We start from the raw sequence: 15,293 nt of genomic DNA, 5'->3' as shown, positions 1-15,293 counted from the left end.
ACTGGAAGGAGGATGCAGTAGACTGCAGTTACTCATCCAAACATAATACTCTTATCACTCATGTCTAGAAGTTAATAGAATATATATAGCTAAAATCTTAAACTTCAGGAAAATGAGATAAAGAATTGGAAAGAAATCCTGTCTACTCACACCTACATAAAGTGTTGGACAAACTGATTAGGTGCACACGGATATGCATTCTTATCTTTTTCTGGTGCATCAGGTATTGGCAACTGTCAACAGACTATGCAGATCACTGGCCTGATCCAATAAGACAACTCCTATGTGACTAAGTTGAATGCACTTCCCAGTTAAAAACTTCAAGCATGAGAGAGGCATGTGGGCAATAGACTGGCAAATAAGGAGTATGAAAGAGCATTTGTACCACAAACTATTGCTAACTGCTGTTTTTGTCTTCTCTTTTCAATAGCAATATGCCATAAACAGAGAAGGGAACTTATCCATTCCACAGTAGTTTGAAGCTTAACAGCAAAGGTAGAGGTTCACATGCCCACCTAGTGGGGACAGCAAATGGTGTCCAAAAGTGCCCACATTGTGTTACTAGAGATGCAGAGTGATAATTTCAGCCTTTTATCAATATGAAGCAGCCACCGTTTTACATAAGTTAAAAAGGACACTAACTGACGCACTGTAAAAAGTAATGTTTGCCTCAACTCCTTATCAGACACCACAGAAAACACATTGATGAATACAAATGGGGAGACCCTACGGTTTGTCTACATTCAAAAGTATTAGAGAGCTGTAACCCTGTCATAAAGGAAACTGCAAGACTAGCTCTTCAGGAAAAATGTTTAAAACAGAATAGTGATGGGAGCTGAAATTCTCATCCATCTTGCTCCAGATTTATCTGGACTATTCTCTCCCTTAAGGAATTATAGCCCTAAAGGAGATAACAACAAATTAAGACTATTTAAGGATCAAAAGCAGCTTCAGCATCATTCCCAATTTGGGCTGCATCTAAAAACATAGGCAAACAACAGTTTTAATTTAAGATCCCAGCAACAAAAAGGGACACATTGATAAGATATTGATAGGTAGGCCTAATGGGCCAGAAGACATTCCCTGCAGCCACAAAGTAAGAGTCAGATGATCCAAGCACGTGAACAAAAGAAATCCAAGATGTTAGCTTCAAAGCCTATTGTCACGGAGTCCCCAGGCGATGCTCTGGAACTGCTCCCTACGAAGCCAGTCAGGACTCTGGGGAAGTCTCCTTTCTTTGAGCAGACTGTCTTCAGGACACACAGCTCACACAACTTCCACCTTCCTGGGTCTGACCTCGGAGCATTCAGCATCCTCTGCCCCTCCATGCACTTCCCACAGCGAGTCCGCCCAGGCGGGCTCCTGGGGAAGCCAGAGGATCCTGCAGCCCAACTTTGCAGTCAGACGTGACTCTCAGCCAGCCAGTGAAACAGAAGGTTAGATGACAGGAACACGGTCTAAAACAGAGCTTGTAGGTGCAGAGAACAGGACCCCTCTGCCGGGTCCATTTTGGGGGCCGTGAGCCAGACCACCACATCTGCACTTCACTCCTTGTCCCCAGCCAGCCCCAAAATGAAATTCTCTCCAGCCCCTCCTCCTCTGGACTTTGTCCCTTTCCCAGGCCAGGAGGTCACCTGATCCCTTTGTTCTCCAACCCTTTAGCTCTCACCTTGCAGGGGGGAAGGGCCAGGCCATCAGTGGCCAGGAAACAGGGTGTTGGCCATTCTCTGTGTCCAGACCCCTGCACACACCTGCCCTCTAGGGCTCTTCAACGATCATACACCCTTATCCCACCACCTAGATACTTAAGAACTACACAGGGGAAACTGAGGCACCCCCACACTATTCAGAGGAAACATTAAGAACAGTCCCGCTTCGTCACATCTATTCTCTATGTCTACACAATTAAAATTCAATTCCAGCAAATAACTGCCATTTTGCCTAGCATCACTTAGGATCCAAAGGAAAAAACTGAGGAAAGATGTTACTCCTGGGGAAATTCTGCATCAAAAAGTTAAAATTGTGTGCACAATATTTTAAAATTCTGCAAAATTCTGCATATTTTATTTGTCAAAACAACAACATAATCACACCAATTTCAATTATTTTGGTAATTTATTTCAACATACCTGTCAGCAAGTATGTCCAACAATACAGACAACAAAAAAGATTCAGGAAATGTTTTTTTGATAAACAAATTTCTTACTAGGCATACTAGTACAGAACTCTGAGTATTAATTTATATCAACTACAATACAGAAATGTATTTCCTGCACCTCTCAGAAGCAGTCCAAAGGATTGCAAGAGTCAGGGGCAATGGAGGAACTGAGTGAGAGGAAAGTAATAGCTGGGAAGGAGCCTGGGAGTGAACCAGGAGGGCTGTTGGGTGTGGGTGGCAGAAGTATGGGACAGGTTTTATTTGGGAGGAGCACGGAGGGATTGTTCGGGAGCTGGGGAGCCTCCCCCATGCAGACCCTGGCTGATCTCAGCCTTTCCCATTCAGTCAGGCACATCTGCACATATCCCCATGTAGCCCTGCACCCTCCCCCCACTTCTATTAAGCCTCTGGCTCAGTGTTGTCACCCCACTAGCTCATATGCCCCCTCCCCAGTCTGTCATCCCCCCACTAGCCCTTCTGAAGCCCAGTCTGTGACTCCCTAGCAACCCCATGTGCCCCGCTCTGTTCATCCTCCCCATATCCTGTGCCTCCTCACCTCAATCTGAGAAAGGTAGCCTCTGCCCCCTTCCCCTCCTCAGCTGGCTGCTGCAGCCCCTGAGCCAGCTGCTCGCTCGCTCTCTCTCTTTCTGGTACCACATCAGACCCGGTGGGCAAAAGGGGGGGAGGGGGGAAGAATCCGCAGGGACATTAATTCTGTGTTTGTGCAGCGGCACACAATTCCCCCAGGAGTACAGATGTTCACATGTTGTTCAAAGAAAGGGGAGGTGGTAGAATTAGGGTCCAGCACATAGGTCAAAGGAGTTATCAATACTTGAAGTAGAGGCAAAAAATATTTCATGGAAACTGAGATGTTCTATGGTTTTATGTTATGTAACTTGCATAAATGATACCAATATTTTGCCTCTTGCTTCTGGAAATGCCAAATTTCCTAATGTGATAGCTTACCTGATCCTGAATTGGTGAAGAGATGTACTACAAAAAAAAGCTAAATGTTTGTAAATCAGTCTGCAAATAAAAAAAAATAAATATCAAGCAGAAAAGGACTTCAGACTTATAGCTATGCATATGTATAAAAATAAGAGTTCCAATATCATTCCACAAATGTGCTGAAGAACAACGGTTGTAACCTGACTACAGCATACTAAAATAAAATAAAATAAAATGTTAGCTAGAGTATATCACATTTAAAAGGAAACTATTGCCATGATTTAAGAAAGCATTTTTATTTAACTAGCATATACAATGAAGAAATAGACAAAGATTGATACTGTTCTGACATCAACATTGAAGGGACATGAATACATAAAATAAATAATGGTACTGCTTAAGTATATAGGCTTTGAAATACTTGTGAGGAAAAAACTATACAAACTGGTAAGACTGTGCATGCCAAATAGGAAAAAACAGAGATATAAATATACAGGAATCAAGCAAAGATCCATACCCAAAATTGTTCTGTGCTACGTGTTTTGTTCAGGATGATAAAGATGAATTGGGTGTAGGGAGACCTCCCAAAGTATTAAGGTTTGTTTCTTTCTGGTATAAAGGTAGATATACTACACAGCATATTATTTAATTACTAAGTATAGATGAGTAATTTACCTTAAACAACAGCTTAAAACTTTGTTTACTTTAATGAATCATGACAAGTACTTACATACCTTTGTGTCAGAGGAAGAGTATTTGGAATCTTACATAATTTGGATCAGATTAATGTGACAAACCAATTAGTGAAGAAAACGCAGACAGGAACAATTCAGATACAACCTAGCTTCAACTGTTCCATACACATAGCTCTGTTCCTCACACATTGATACAGTTTAATTTAAGCAAGTATCATGCTCCTGAAAAGATTAACACCACTAAGTAGGGATAGGTAGAAAGAAAGACAGGAAACCTCGTGCACAGAAAATTCAAAGCAATAACATTCCACTTGAGGTCTCAGATTTAACATCTACCAACATCAATAAATAAGTACCAGGAGGACATCTGGAAAAATATGCTATAACAGTATAGAGTATTCAGAGTAGCTGCCATGTTAGTCTGTATCCGCAAAAAGAAAAGGAGGACTTGTGGCACCTTAGAGACTAACAAATTTATCTGACCATAAGCTTTCGTGAGCTACAGCTCACTTCATCGGATATTACCATAAAATGAAATTAGTTTTAAGGCGGATATTGATGAGACTTGGTGAAATGTACAAGATGTAGCAGCCAAGCTACCTACAATAATGAATAATCAAAGATGGTAAATTGACTGCATGAGGAGTTGTCTTTGGTTCCTCAGTCTGATAGGTTTGACAAGCCAAGCAATTCAGCCTGGGAGCTGAAACTGAACACAAACTAGAGATTAGTGCAGTTTCCATTTCTGAGAATTTCTCAGACTACATTGTAATAAGGAAGTGGTAATAAATGAAGGAACTGTCTATAAACATTTTAACATGCTGCAAATAGATTTTTTAAATGAACTAGTTTACACATTTTGTACTTACTGCCCCAAATATCAGTGGTAAGGGGGAAGCCGACACATACATGATTTCAAACTTTCAAAGACAAAGTTGTCAAAAGCAAAAACATGCTGCCTCAAAATATTGATAAGCTACTCAAGTGAAGGAGCCATACAGCACTTGGTGTGCTTTCCTGTGGGCCAGTACTTCTTACTCAGTGGACCAACATCCTTAATACTGATAAGACAATAGATTTAAGATACTCACCACACCTTTAAAGGGGGAGGATGATGTCCAGCTGGCCGAAGGAAAGGGAACAGTGCTCTACGGGGGCAGCGGATGGGAGGGGTCAGAAGCTACTGCAACAGGGGGAAATGGGTCAATGTGGCCACGCTCACTCATCCCCTGGGACTGGAAGAGTTGAAAAGAGGAAGCCTAGGCGAGTTGAAAAGAGGAAGCCCGGGCAGAAAAAGCCCTTTTCCACAGAGCAGGAGAAGCAGCACTCCTCCTCCTTCCGCCTTAGGTGGCAATATACAAGGACCTGCTGTGGGCATTACTCTAGCCACCCCTTTTTATGGAAGAGCTGGGAAGGAATTTTTCTTTCACCACCAGATTGGTCTGGGGGAGAGTGGGGTTTCGCCTTCCCCACAGCAGGTTCAGGGAGGGCTTTGCTGATGTGAGGCATGAAGGGAGTTAGGCTATATGTCACAACTTACTATATAAGCATGGAGCAAAAATATTCAGTGCACGTACTCCATAAGAAAGGTATACAGTGAGCGGACAAATGCCTCGGTAAAGGACTTAAAAAGGAGGAGTTGGATAAAGGAACGGAATGGGGGGAGGCTCGGGGCTCCTATGAATGTGTGAAAATAGAATAAATTATATTGAAATTATAATTCATTAAAGAAATGCTACTTGAAAGGTTTGTTGAAGTATAGTTGTCAGGAAGAGAAACATTAAGAGAAACATTAACATTACCCCAAGGGTCGGTCCTGGGGCCAGTTTTGTTCAATATCTTCATAAATGATCTGGAGGATGGTGTGGATTGCACTCTCAGCAAATTTGCGGATGATACTAAACTGGGAGGAGTGGTAGATACACTGGAGGGGAGGAAAAGGATACAGAAAGACCTAGACAAATTGGAGGATTGGGCCAAAAGAAATCTGATGAGGTTCAATAAGGATAAGTGCATGGTCCTGCACGTGGGACGGAAGAACCCAATGCACAGCTACAGACTAGGGACCGAATGGCTAGGCAGCAGTTCTGCGGAAAAGGACCTACGGGTGACAGTGGACGAGAAGCTGGATATGAGTCAGCAGTGTGCCCTTGTTGCCAAGAAGGCCAATGGCATTTTGGGATGTATAAGTAGGGGCATAGCGAGCAGATCGAGGGACGTGATCGTTCCCCTCTATTCGACATTGGTGAGGCCTCATCTGGAGTACTGTGTCCAGTTTTGGGCCCCACACTTCAAGAAGGATGTGGATAAATTGGAGAGAGTCCAGCGAAGGGCAACAAAAATGATTAGGGGACTGGAACACATGAGTTATGAGGAGAGGCTGAGGGAGCTGGGATTGTTTAGCCTAAAGAAGAGAAGAATGAGGGGGGATTTGATAGCTGCTTTCAACTACCTGAAAGGGGGTTCCAAAGAGGATGGCTCTAGACTGTTCTCAATGGTAGCAGATGACAGAACGAGGAGTAATGGTCTCAAGTTGCAGTGGGGGAGGTTTAGATTGGATATTAGGAAAAACTTTTTCACTAAGAGGGTGGTGAAACACTGGAATGCGTTACCTAGGGAGGTGGTAGAATCTCCTTCCTTAGAGGTTTTTAAGGTCAGGCTTGACAAAGCCCTGGCTGGGATGATTTAACTGGGAATTGGTCCTGCTTTGAGCAGGGGGTTGGACTAGATGACCTTCTGGGGTCCCTTCCAACCCTGATATTCTATGATTCTAAGGAGTGTGAGACAATGGGTCCTCAAACTAATTAACTTAGAGCTCCTACTGAGCTAGGAGATTGGCAAATGTTAGTATGCAAATAAGATATGTATGTATATTTGGTCAGTTTCTGCTTCCTTTTGTCTCAATTGGCTTTGGCTTAGCTGTATAAATAAGTTAGCTTGAGCCTCAGAGAGGGGCTCACATATCTGGGTGCACTGGCAAAGCGCTTTCCTAATAAACAGAGTGGTCTGCCAAATTATGTGAGTCCTGAATCTGACTTTGACAATTGGTACAGCAAGGAGCCAACCCTCCTTCCTTACAGCCTACCTTAACCTTGGGGGATGGTAAGGTCCCAGCCATGGGTTGGCTGGGGGACCTGGATGGAAAAGGAGGGGTGGGGCTGGCAGAAGCTCCCCAGGTAGATATTGAATGAACATGGGGTACACTTTTATCTGCCAGTTTGTCCCAGATATCTGATAGTAGAGTTGAGGCTTCATTAAAACCATATAAAGTGTCTCCTGTCCTTCTTTCAGTATAGCTGGACAAAACTTTTCAGATCATCTTACGCATTGAGCAGTGAACCCATAACAAAACTTAAAAATATTAGTTTCTTTATATCAGCGCTCAACTGGAAGTACCACTTTCACTGGAAGTACCAATAAAAAAAATACTCTAGCCATACATGTCTAAAAACCCACTCCTTCTAGGAAGTGTTTTCTGGGAATAATTCAGTTTTAACCATGTTGTACAACTCCATAAAACTGACCCTCATGTGCTCTCAAAGGATCTAGACTCCAAAACGGTTAGGAGAAATACTGTGCCCTACTTTTAATTACTCTAGCCACTAAGCACCCTATCAGAAGCTACTACACCTGTCAATATAACCTACTGCCAAAACATCCTGCAGAAAGACTACTGCAGTTGATAATATGCTAAGCAGACTAAAACTCAATACATATCGAAACACACACACAAAAAACATATAGCACTAATGCAACATCATAAATTGAAAAAGGAAGGGGGAATTTCCTGGCTGTTTACAACAGACAGGGTTACTACCACAACACGTATTATATAGTTTAGGATATACATTAACAAAATATATAATTTTGGTTTACATACAAGTATAGAAATAAAAACAAATTGCAACCTTAATTATATCACATGCTGTAATGCCCACTATAACACTGGAGCTAAACACAATTAAAATATCACCAGCTCTTTCCTCAGACAAAATTACACTCTCGTTCCATCTCTTTGGATATGCAGCTGAAAGTGTGGTTGCCAAGGAAGACTGGCATTCAAATAGGAGTTGCTGAGTTAACTAGCATATAGATAAAAAACCGGGGAAATAGGATTTTGATAAGGGAAATGGACAAAGTACAGTTATCTCATGGTTCTTGGCCAAGTAATCAGTACAGTAATTGAAGGTAATGATCAACTGAAGATAGTAAAGTCAGTCATTGCATGGCTATTTATTTTCAGTTTATTGCTAAAATGTAAGAAATCAATATGACATGTCATGAGTCAGAAAGAAATGGTTACTACTCAAACTTGGGTGGAGATATTGTAATAAGCACCATTCAGTGGAAAATAAAGTACTGTTTGTTTTATTTCCAGTTTCCCTTTTTATTTCATAATAGTTTGTACATAAATTTTCAAGAACGGAAATAAATATCTTAAGTAAAAATTTATCACCTATGTAAAATACTGTAATGAAGTAAATAAGAAAGCAGGAAGCAGAGGATAATTTTATTTTCTTCATTTATTTAATAAGAGAAGTAGGATACTTTTTCCATTAGCCAAAGAAAAAATGATAGATTAATGTACTCCACTGTGAACACGTGAAGCATCTGAGAAAATGTAGGATATGCTTCATGGCTTGATAGCTTCCTATTGGTGTATTTCTACCCTTTTTCTCAGTTTTAGTTCTCATGTGTTCTTTTTAAATGGTAAATTAAATTAAACTTACAAAATACACTATAATCCACAGTAGAGTATACTTACCCACCCACAAAGCAGAGGATATAAAACGCAAAGTAAAATATAGCAAACGGTCCAAAAGTTACTAGAAAGAGCACAACACCAAGGCTTCCCCATCCCCATATGGAAAGACTGGTCTGAAATAAAAAACAGAACAGGAATAATTAATACAATATTTGTACGTTTTGGAGAATTTTTAGTAGATTAAATTTAATGTATTTGAAATGTCTTAAAAGATTTCATAATGACTGCCCATTTCCATTTAGTTTTCAGAGTTTTAGTTTTATTTGACATAAAGAGAAGAGGTTCCAAAGTACCAGAAAGGACGTTTTTATCACTGAATACTTTTGGGCTGACAATCCAATTTAGCCAACAATCCGTCTGCATGATTCTTTCAGCGACTAATCCTCCCTTCCATGCAAAAATTAAATATTACATGTCCTTCCCTCCTTTACACACTGTCATCCCTACTCTGATTATGCATTTGTGCACTTCTCTTCCTTGGGTCCTCTTATTTTCATGTAACTTTCTACTTCTTCCTCCTCTGTTACAGTCTGTACACCTCTTTTGATGTGTCTCAGACTTTCTGGAGAAGGGAAGCGTGATGGTTCTCAGGTAACCCAGGACTGCGAGTCACCCCCTGCCTCCAGCAAGAGGAAGCCTTGGCCATTGTGGCTGGGTTTTAGCCACTCATGCACTCTCCTCCGGGCTATACCAGCTTTGTCTTCGTCCTGCAGATTAAAAATAGGGGCACTCCAGCCCCTAATGCCCTTTGAAGTGATCTTCTGTGATCTCCAGCCCAACACTAGCTACTCAGAAATCCCAGATCCTCTGGCCCCAAAGGAGCAGTGTGCACCATAGTTTTCCTTAAATCACTGCTTCTGTAAAATCACACAGCACTTATAATAAAACAAGAGTAGGTTTATTTAAGAAAGAATTGCGAGTTAATTGGAAACAAGAGAGTGCAGTGGAAACAAATGGTCATAATACAAAACCAAATCATAAAATGCAAACCTGGGTCTACATTTATTAATAGTTAATTTTCCCATCCCCTCCCCCCCAAATACACACACAATGCAATCTGTTGCAGAACTGGCTGGCTTCACAGGAACCAGGATCCAAACTCATGAGAAAAACCATTTCTGACATCCTGGCACCCCAATATTCACCACTGTCATGTAATTAGGATAAGTTTTGTACAAAGTATGCCTTGTATCATTCTAAAAGTCTTGATCTGCTAGATATTAATCTCTCATTGGATTGTATGTGCTATCATTGTATGTGAAGTTCTGAAGTTTGGCTGTGTATGTGTTACTGAAAAATGTGAGGTTGAAAAACACCCACAAGGAGCCTTTCAGATGCAACAGTAAAAAGGCAAAACAATGTTAATAGCTCATTGAGAAAATACACACACAGGGATTACGCCAGGAACTTTCTACAATAGAAACCTCTCAGAGATAGCACTACCCCCTCCCACACCCAAACTCTGCTGCTGCTGGGAGGAGGGGGAAGGCACAGAGCAGGTAGAGAGTCCCCCCAGCACTCATGGGGCCCCAGTGCAGTCCCTCCCCCCCAAGTTTTATTCACCAGTATTTTTAGTAAAAGTCATGGATAGGTCACAGCTGAGAATTTTTGTTTACTGTCAGTGACCTGTCCATGACTTTTACTAAAAATACCCAGAAAAAAACATAGCCTCACTTATAATCACTTAAAAATCTATCTTTTATGGTTAATAAACTTCTTTTGTTTGGTCTAAAACCAGTGTGTGTGGAAATTATAACTTGGGGCAGAAAGCTGTTGTATATCTCTCCACATTGAAGGAGGGGGCAAATTTCATGAGCTTATGCTGTACAAAGAAAAGGAGTACTTGTGGCACCTTAGAGACTAACCAATTTATTTGAGCATGAGCTCATAAGCTCATGCTCAAATAAATTGGTTAGTCTCTAAGGTGCCACAAGTACTCCTTTTCTTTTTGCGAATACAGACTAACACGGCTGTTACTCTGAAACCTGTCATTATGCTGTACAGTTCTCTGTGCAGCCAAGATGGTAGAATTTTGGGTTTATACTCAGGGGAGGGGAGGGGTGCACTTGAGTGACTGGGCAGTTCCTTAGCTGAGCCTTCCCATGCAGAGCTGATCTCAGCATCTGTGTGTAGAACTGTAGCTGGGTGCGTCCCTACCTGTATGTGTGCTTGTAAAGTGCAGTCTGAAGCCTGAGGGAGGGCTTGACTGGCTTGCCTCAGCAATACAGTGTAAAGGGAGCCCAGGCTGGTGGATCAGGCGGGCTCAGTGGTACCTCATTCCCAGGTGGCACCCCGAAGGGAACCCGTCACACAACCTCAATACACAAGATGTTTCCTCGGTGAATGGATACAGAGGATCCTCATCCTGTGTTACGCTGAAACAGTATCTTGTCTTTATTCATAGGCAGCGTGAGTCTCTGTCTGTTGCAGCGTTCCTTTTTTACCTCCACGTGATTTCGATTGTTTGCAGTTTCTCTAGTGGTGTTCCATTGAAAGTCTTGGGACGGAACAATGCTAGATAATTGAGCCTTGCATTATATCATCAACTAACCAGGACAGGGTGAAAACTCCTTCCTCCTTGAATAGGCAATCACCAAGACAAACTATCCTGGAGACTAACTTTTACTCCATGTCCTCAAAGTATACTTTCACTATAAATATATTATTCCTTAAATATTACCGTCCATACATCTTACAATGATTATGAATCCTGACAAGTTACAAGCTTTCTGTAGATACCTTATGGATACATATTCCGCAAGATATGTTTGGCTGAGTACGTTTGTCAGGTCTGAGGTAAAAGTCCTTTGCCAAGGAGTCTGTGTCACAGAAAGTATATGCTCAGGTCACACAATAACTATCTTTCCACTTGTGCACTACCTTCCATAGCCAATAAGTGCGACTCCTTCATTTAGGCAGAAGGAATTATATTAAACTAGGGACCAACACAAAATGGTCCATCCTCCACTAATACCACTGCATTGGCCAAGAGCTGCATCAAACATTCTGTTGAAGGCTTATTTGGAGGGCTAAGTTAATTGTGTGTGTCAAGTTCTCAATGACAGGGTCACAGAATTTAAGGACAGATCTAGTCTGTATATCAAAGGCCACCAATACCCACACAGAAGTCCATTACAAGCAATTTATGTTACTCCACAATATGCTCTCCTCAGATCACGTTACAGTCTCAAATTTTTAGACGTCCTCCTCTTGTCAGGAAGTAATAAATCTGGGACCTGATGGTACCACTTTTGTATGTAATTAGGTGCTCCTCCCTCTTTATGAGGTATATATTGGCAACAATCAGGCCTTGGGCTGGTTAACCCAAACATATCCTCACCAGCTTCATTTCTGGTTCCAAAGGCTCGTCCTTCATGACAACTGTCATAGCCCTCACTGCGTTCTCCCACATGCCTGTTGAGATCTGCTAAAACAATCAAGTAATTAGTTTGCGGTACTTCACTTATAACTTGGTTCAACGCTATCTGGAATTCCTCATCCTCCCTCAATACACAACAAACCTGCAGCACCATATCTGCATATAACATTAAATATTTGTTCTCTGCTCAGTGCTATTTTGACTTTCACCAGCAAATCACTCTTCCTCTGGATGTCCACAACCTTATCCTGTAATATTTCTGATACAATTATTCCTACTCTATTCCTCCTTGATGCAGAGCCATGATACTTCTTGTAACCCACCCTGATGTTCATGGATTTTGATCCTTCCATTTTGTGTCTTGTATGCAGAAAACATGCACTCTCCTTTTCAAATCTCATCTGCTTCTCTTCATTTCCCAGGCATCATTCCCACGTTCAGGGAAGCCAGATATAGTTGGTGGGCTCACTTCTTTAGCCGAATGCACCTGGAATGCAGTAGCATCTTCCCATTTCCCCAGACATCAGACAAAGCAATTATGCACGATTTCTGGGGGATGCCCTCACTTTGTACTGATACTCCCTGAATACGAAGACCCACAGGTTATGTCTACACTGCCTGTGGAAGAAAGCCTCTTAGCTTGGATCAATAGACTTGGGCTAGCGAGGCTCACACTAGTGTTCTACAAATAGCAGTGTATACAGGGCTTTGAAGCTACAGCTCTGGCTGGAGCTTGGCCTTTGAAATCTACCTTTCTCCCTAAGCTTCAGAGACCAAGGTCCAACCTGAGCAGCAACTTCAAAGCACTGTCTACACAGCTATTTTTAAGAACATTAGCATGAGCCCCGCTAGCCCAAGTCTGCTGACCTGGGCTGGGAGGCTTGTTTCCACAGGCTGTGTAGACATACCCATAGAGCATGTGTGATTGGCCCAACTTTTACAAATCCATTGGCTAGGCCTGATGTTCTCCGATTTCAAATCAAGTTCCTTCACCCAGGTGGACTGCCTACGACAGCTTATGAGCCCCATCTGTCTGGAGCAGCCTGGTTATAAGGTGCCAGACACTCGCCTTTCCCACCCCCCACTTTCAATTAAGAATGACTCTGCCACAAAAAGAAAAGTGGTAGCAGTTTATCTGTCAGAGGATATATATATTACACCAGCTGCAGGAAGCATTTTCTAGGGCGTGAAACCCACCTCGACCACGAAAACTCTTTTGGGGGGTGGGGAATATATAGAACTATGGAAACGAATATATAGATTAGCCAAGATCAGGCAAAGAAGCACAAAAGACTTGGGAGCTGTGAAGTATGTCAAAGATAAAAAGAGGAGAGTACTGGTGGAAGACAGTGAGGTCATTTAGAAGTGGCAACAGTTTTATGAGAAACTGCTCAATAAATAGAATGTGAATAAAACACTGAGGGACGTATGTTTCAACCACCACCTCACAAGACCCGTCACTATAGCAGAGACTCAGTCAGTGGGGAGTGTGGCCGGGAGGAGGGTCCCAGAGCCCAGGATCCACCCCAAGTCCAAATGCTGTCCTGCAATCCAAGCTCTGAGGGTCTGAAGGCTCTGACTCAGGCCAGCCACAGGTGTCTAACTGCTGTGTATATATACCCTACATATTACTATGTTACACTGCTTGTGTTCCAATGTGAACACTCAGGAGATAGAGTAGCATATGATAGAAAACAGAAAATTTTAATTCTTGCTCAAATCATTTGCTGACAGCATTGTAAGATGAAGCCTAGTATATTAATCTAATGAGCATTTGAGAAGTAAATTAATTCTAGACTTTACATAGTTCAATGGACAATTCTTCACCTTTTTCTGCTCATGAAGAAATTGCCAGAATAGTGGAATGAGATTTACGTTGTCACAATGCTCAACTAGTATTTACACTGTAATTTCTAATATGTACCCAGGGTCCCCCAGCAACAAAGTAGCCCCCAGATACAGTTTTAAAAGTTCAGTATAACAGTGGAGATAGGACCAAACAGTAGAACCCTGAAAATCTGAAGATACATGCTTTATATGCACAGACCATTTTTGCAGCTCGCAACTTGGATGCGGATACAATTATCCACGCAGGCTTCTGTGGCACACACTCACAAGAACAGAGAGGTTGTCACCCAGCCCTGAAGCTGCAGCTCTGCTTTCTGAATCACACATCAGCAGCAATAGCTACCTGAGCATTCTGGGTGTTATAGTCCCCAGCTTGCTCAAATGGAGAAGGTAAACGACAACTCCCAAAAGAGAGCACGACCGCGTGCTAACTGTGTGTGTTAGAGCAACCGAGCACCCTGTGGGATGTAGCCTCCCTGCATGGTGACTTGGGGAGCTCTTATGTAGAGCCCTGCAAATCTGCAGCTATCTGCAGCCAATTTATGCTGACCAAATGTGGATATGTGATATTTTGTATCCACACAAGGCTCTACAAACTTTACTACACTAGTCACGACTTTTGCAATGCTGCAACATGACCTATGAACATAGTTAAAGCATAGATCAGTCCAGTCTACAGCCAAATATGGAAAGCATGCTTTAACCTGATCCCAAGCATTAAATAAAATTAATACAGGCAAGAATTTAGAGGCTTTCCAAGAGTTCTGCAATACTAAGGGGTTCTCAAACTTTTTCTGGGTGTGGATACATCTCAGAGTGTGTGTAATTTACCACCTTTTCTACTAGTAATTAAATGACATCCCTGTGGGAATTCGAGCAATTGCCTACAGGGAAGAATAACATTAAGTATTCGCAAAAAGAAAAGGAGTACTTGTGGCACCTTAGAGACTAACCAATTTATCTGAGCATAAGCTTTCGTGAGCTACAGCTCACTTCATCAAGCTTATGCTCAAATAAATTGGTTAGTCTCTAAGGTGCCACAAGTACTCCTTTTCTTTTTGAGAATACAGACTAACACGGCTGTTACTCTGAAACCTGTCATTAAGTATTTAATGTACTTGTCTTCTAATGTGGTTTGACAGTAGTAAAACAAAAGGAGATCCAGCACTATGTTGTCAGCCGGCTCTCCTCAAAGAACGATGAAAAGTCTATCTTTAATTCTTATTCTCTGAAAAGAGTGATTAGAATATTCAGAGTTTACACACTTTGGCTTCGACTTTATGCATGCAAGTCAGAAAGCTCACTTTCTAGAAAAGGTATTTAGACCCTTAGGAGAGTCAAAAGCCATATAACCCAAAAGAACAGATATAATAGAGTGGCCTCTGTGCCTTTCTGGAGGAAAAAAGAAAAAATTTCCACCACTCAGGATAGATTGCTGGGTGAGTAGGTGTCTCAATCTATTATAAGATATAAAGAATTATATGTGATTCTAAATCCTAT

General features: G+C 41.8%; 1 protein-coding gene across 8 annotated transcripts in view; it reads right to left on the bottom strand.

Annotated features, from left to right (window-relative positions):
- Window positions 1-15,293, bottom strand: part of SNX13 (sorting nexin 13) — a 185,882-nt gene that overhangs the window by 135,841 nt on the left and 34,748 nt on the right. For 7 of the 8 annotated variants that reach the window (XM_073333777.1, XM_073333775.1, XM_073333779.1 and 4 more), the window contains exon 2: window positions 8,567-8,679. The exons of the other annotated variant lie outside the window; for it this stretch is intronic. In XM_073333777.1, coding sequence (XP_073189878.1) covers window positions 8,567-8,679 — 113 coding nt within the window. The remainder of the gene's footprint in view (window positions 1-8,566; window positions 8,680-15,293) is intronic. 8 annotated transcript variants of the gene reach the window in all.

The sequence above is a fragment of the Lepidochelys kempii genome, chromosome 2, assembly GCF_965140265.1.
Source record: "Lepidochelys kempii isolate rLepKem1 chromosome 2, rLepKem1.hap2, whole genome shotgun sequence".
NCBI classification, from domain to species: Eukaryota; Metazoa; Chordata; order Testudines; family Cheloniidae; genus Lepidochelys; species Lepidochelys kempii.
The sequence above is the reverse complement of the archived record's forward strand: the minus strand, read 5'-3'. Positions and strand labels throughout refer to the sequence as shown.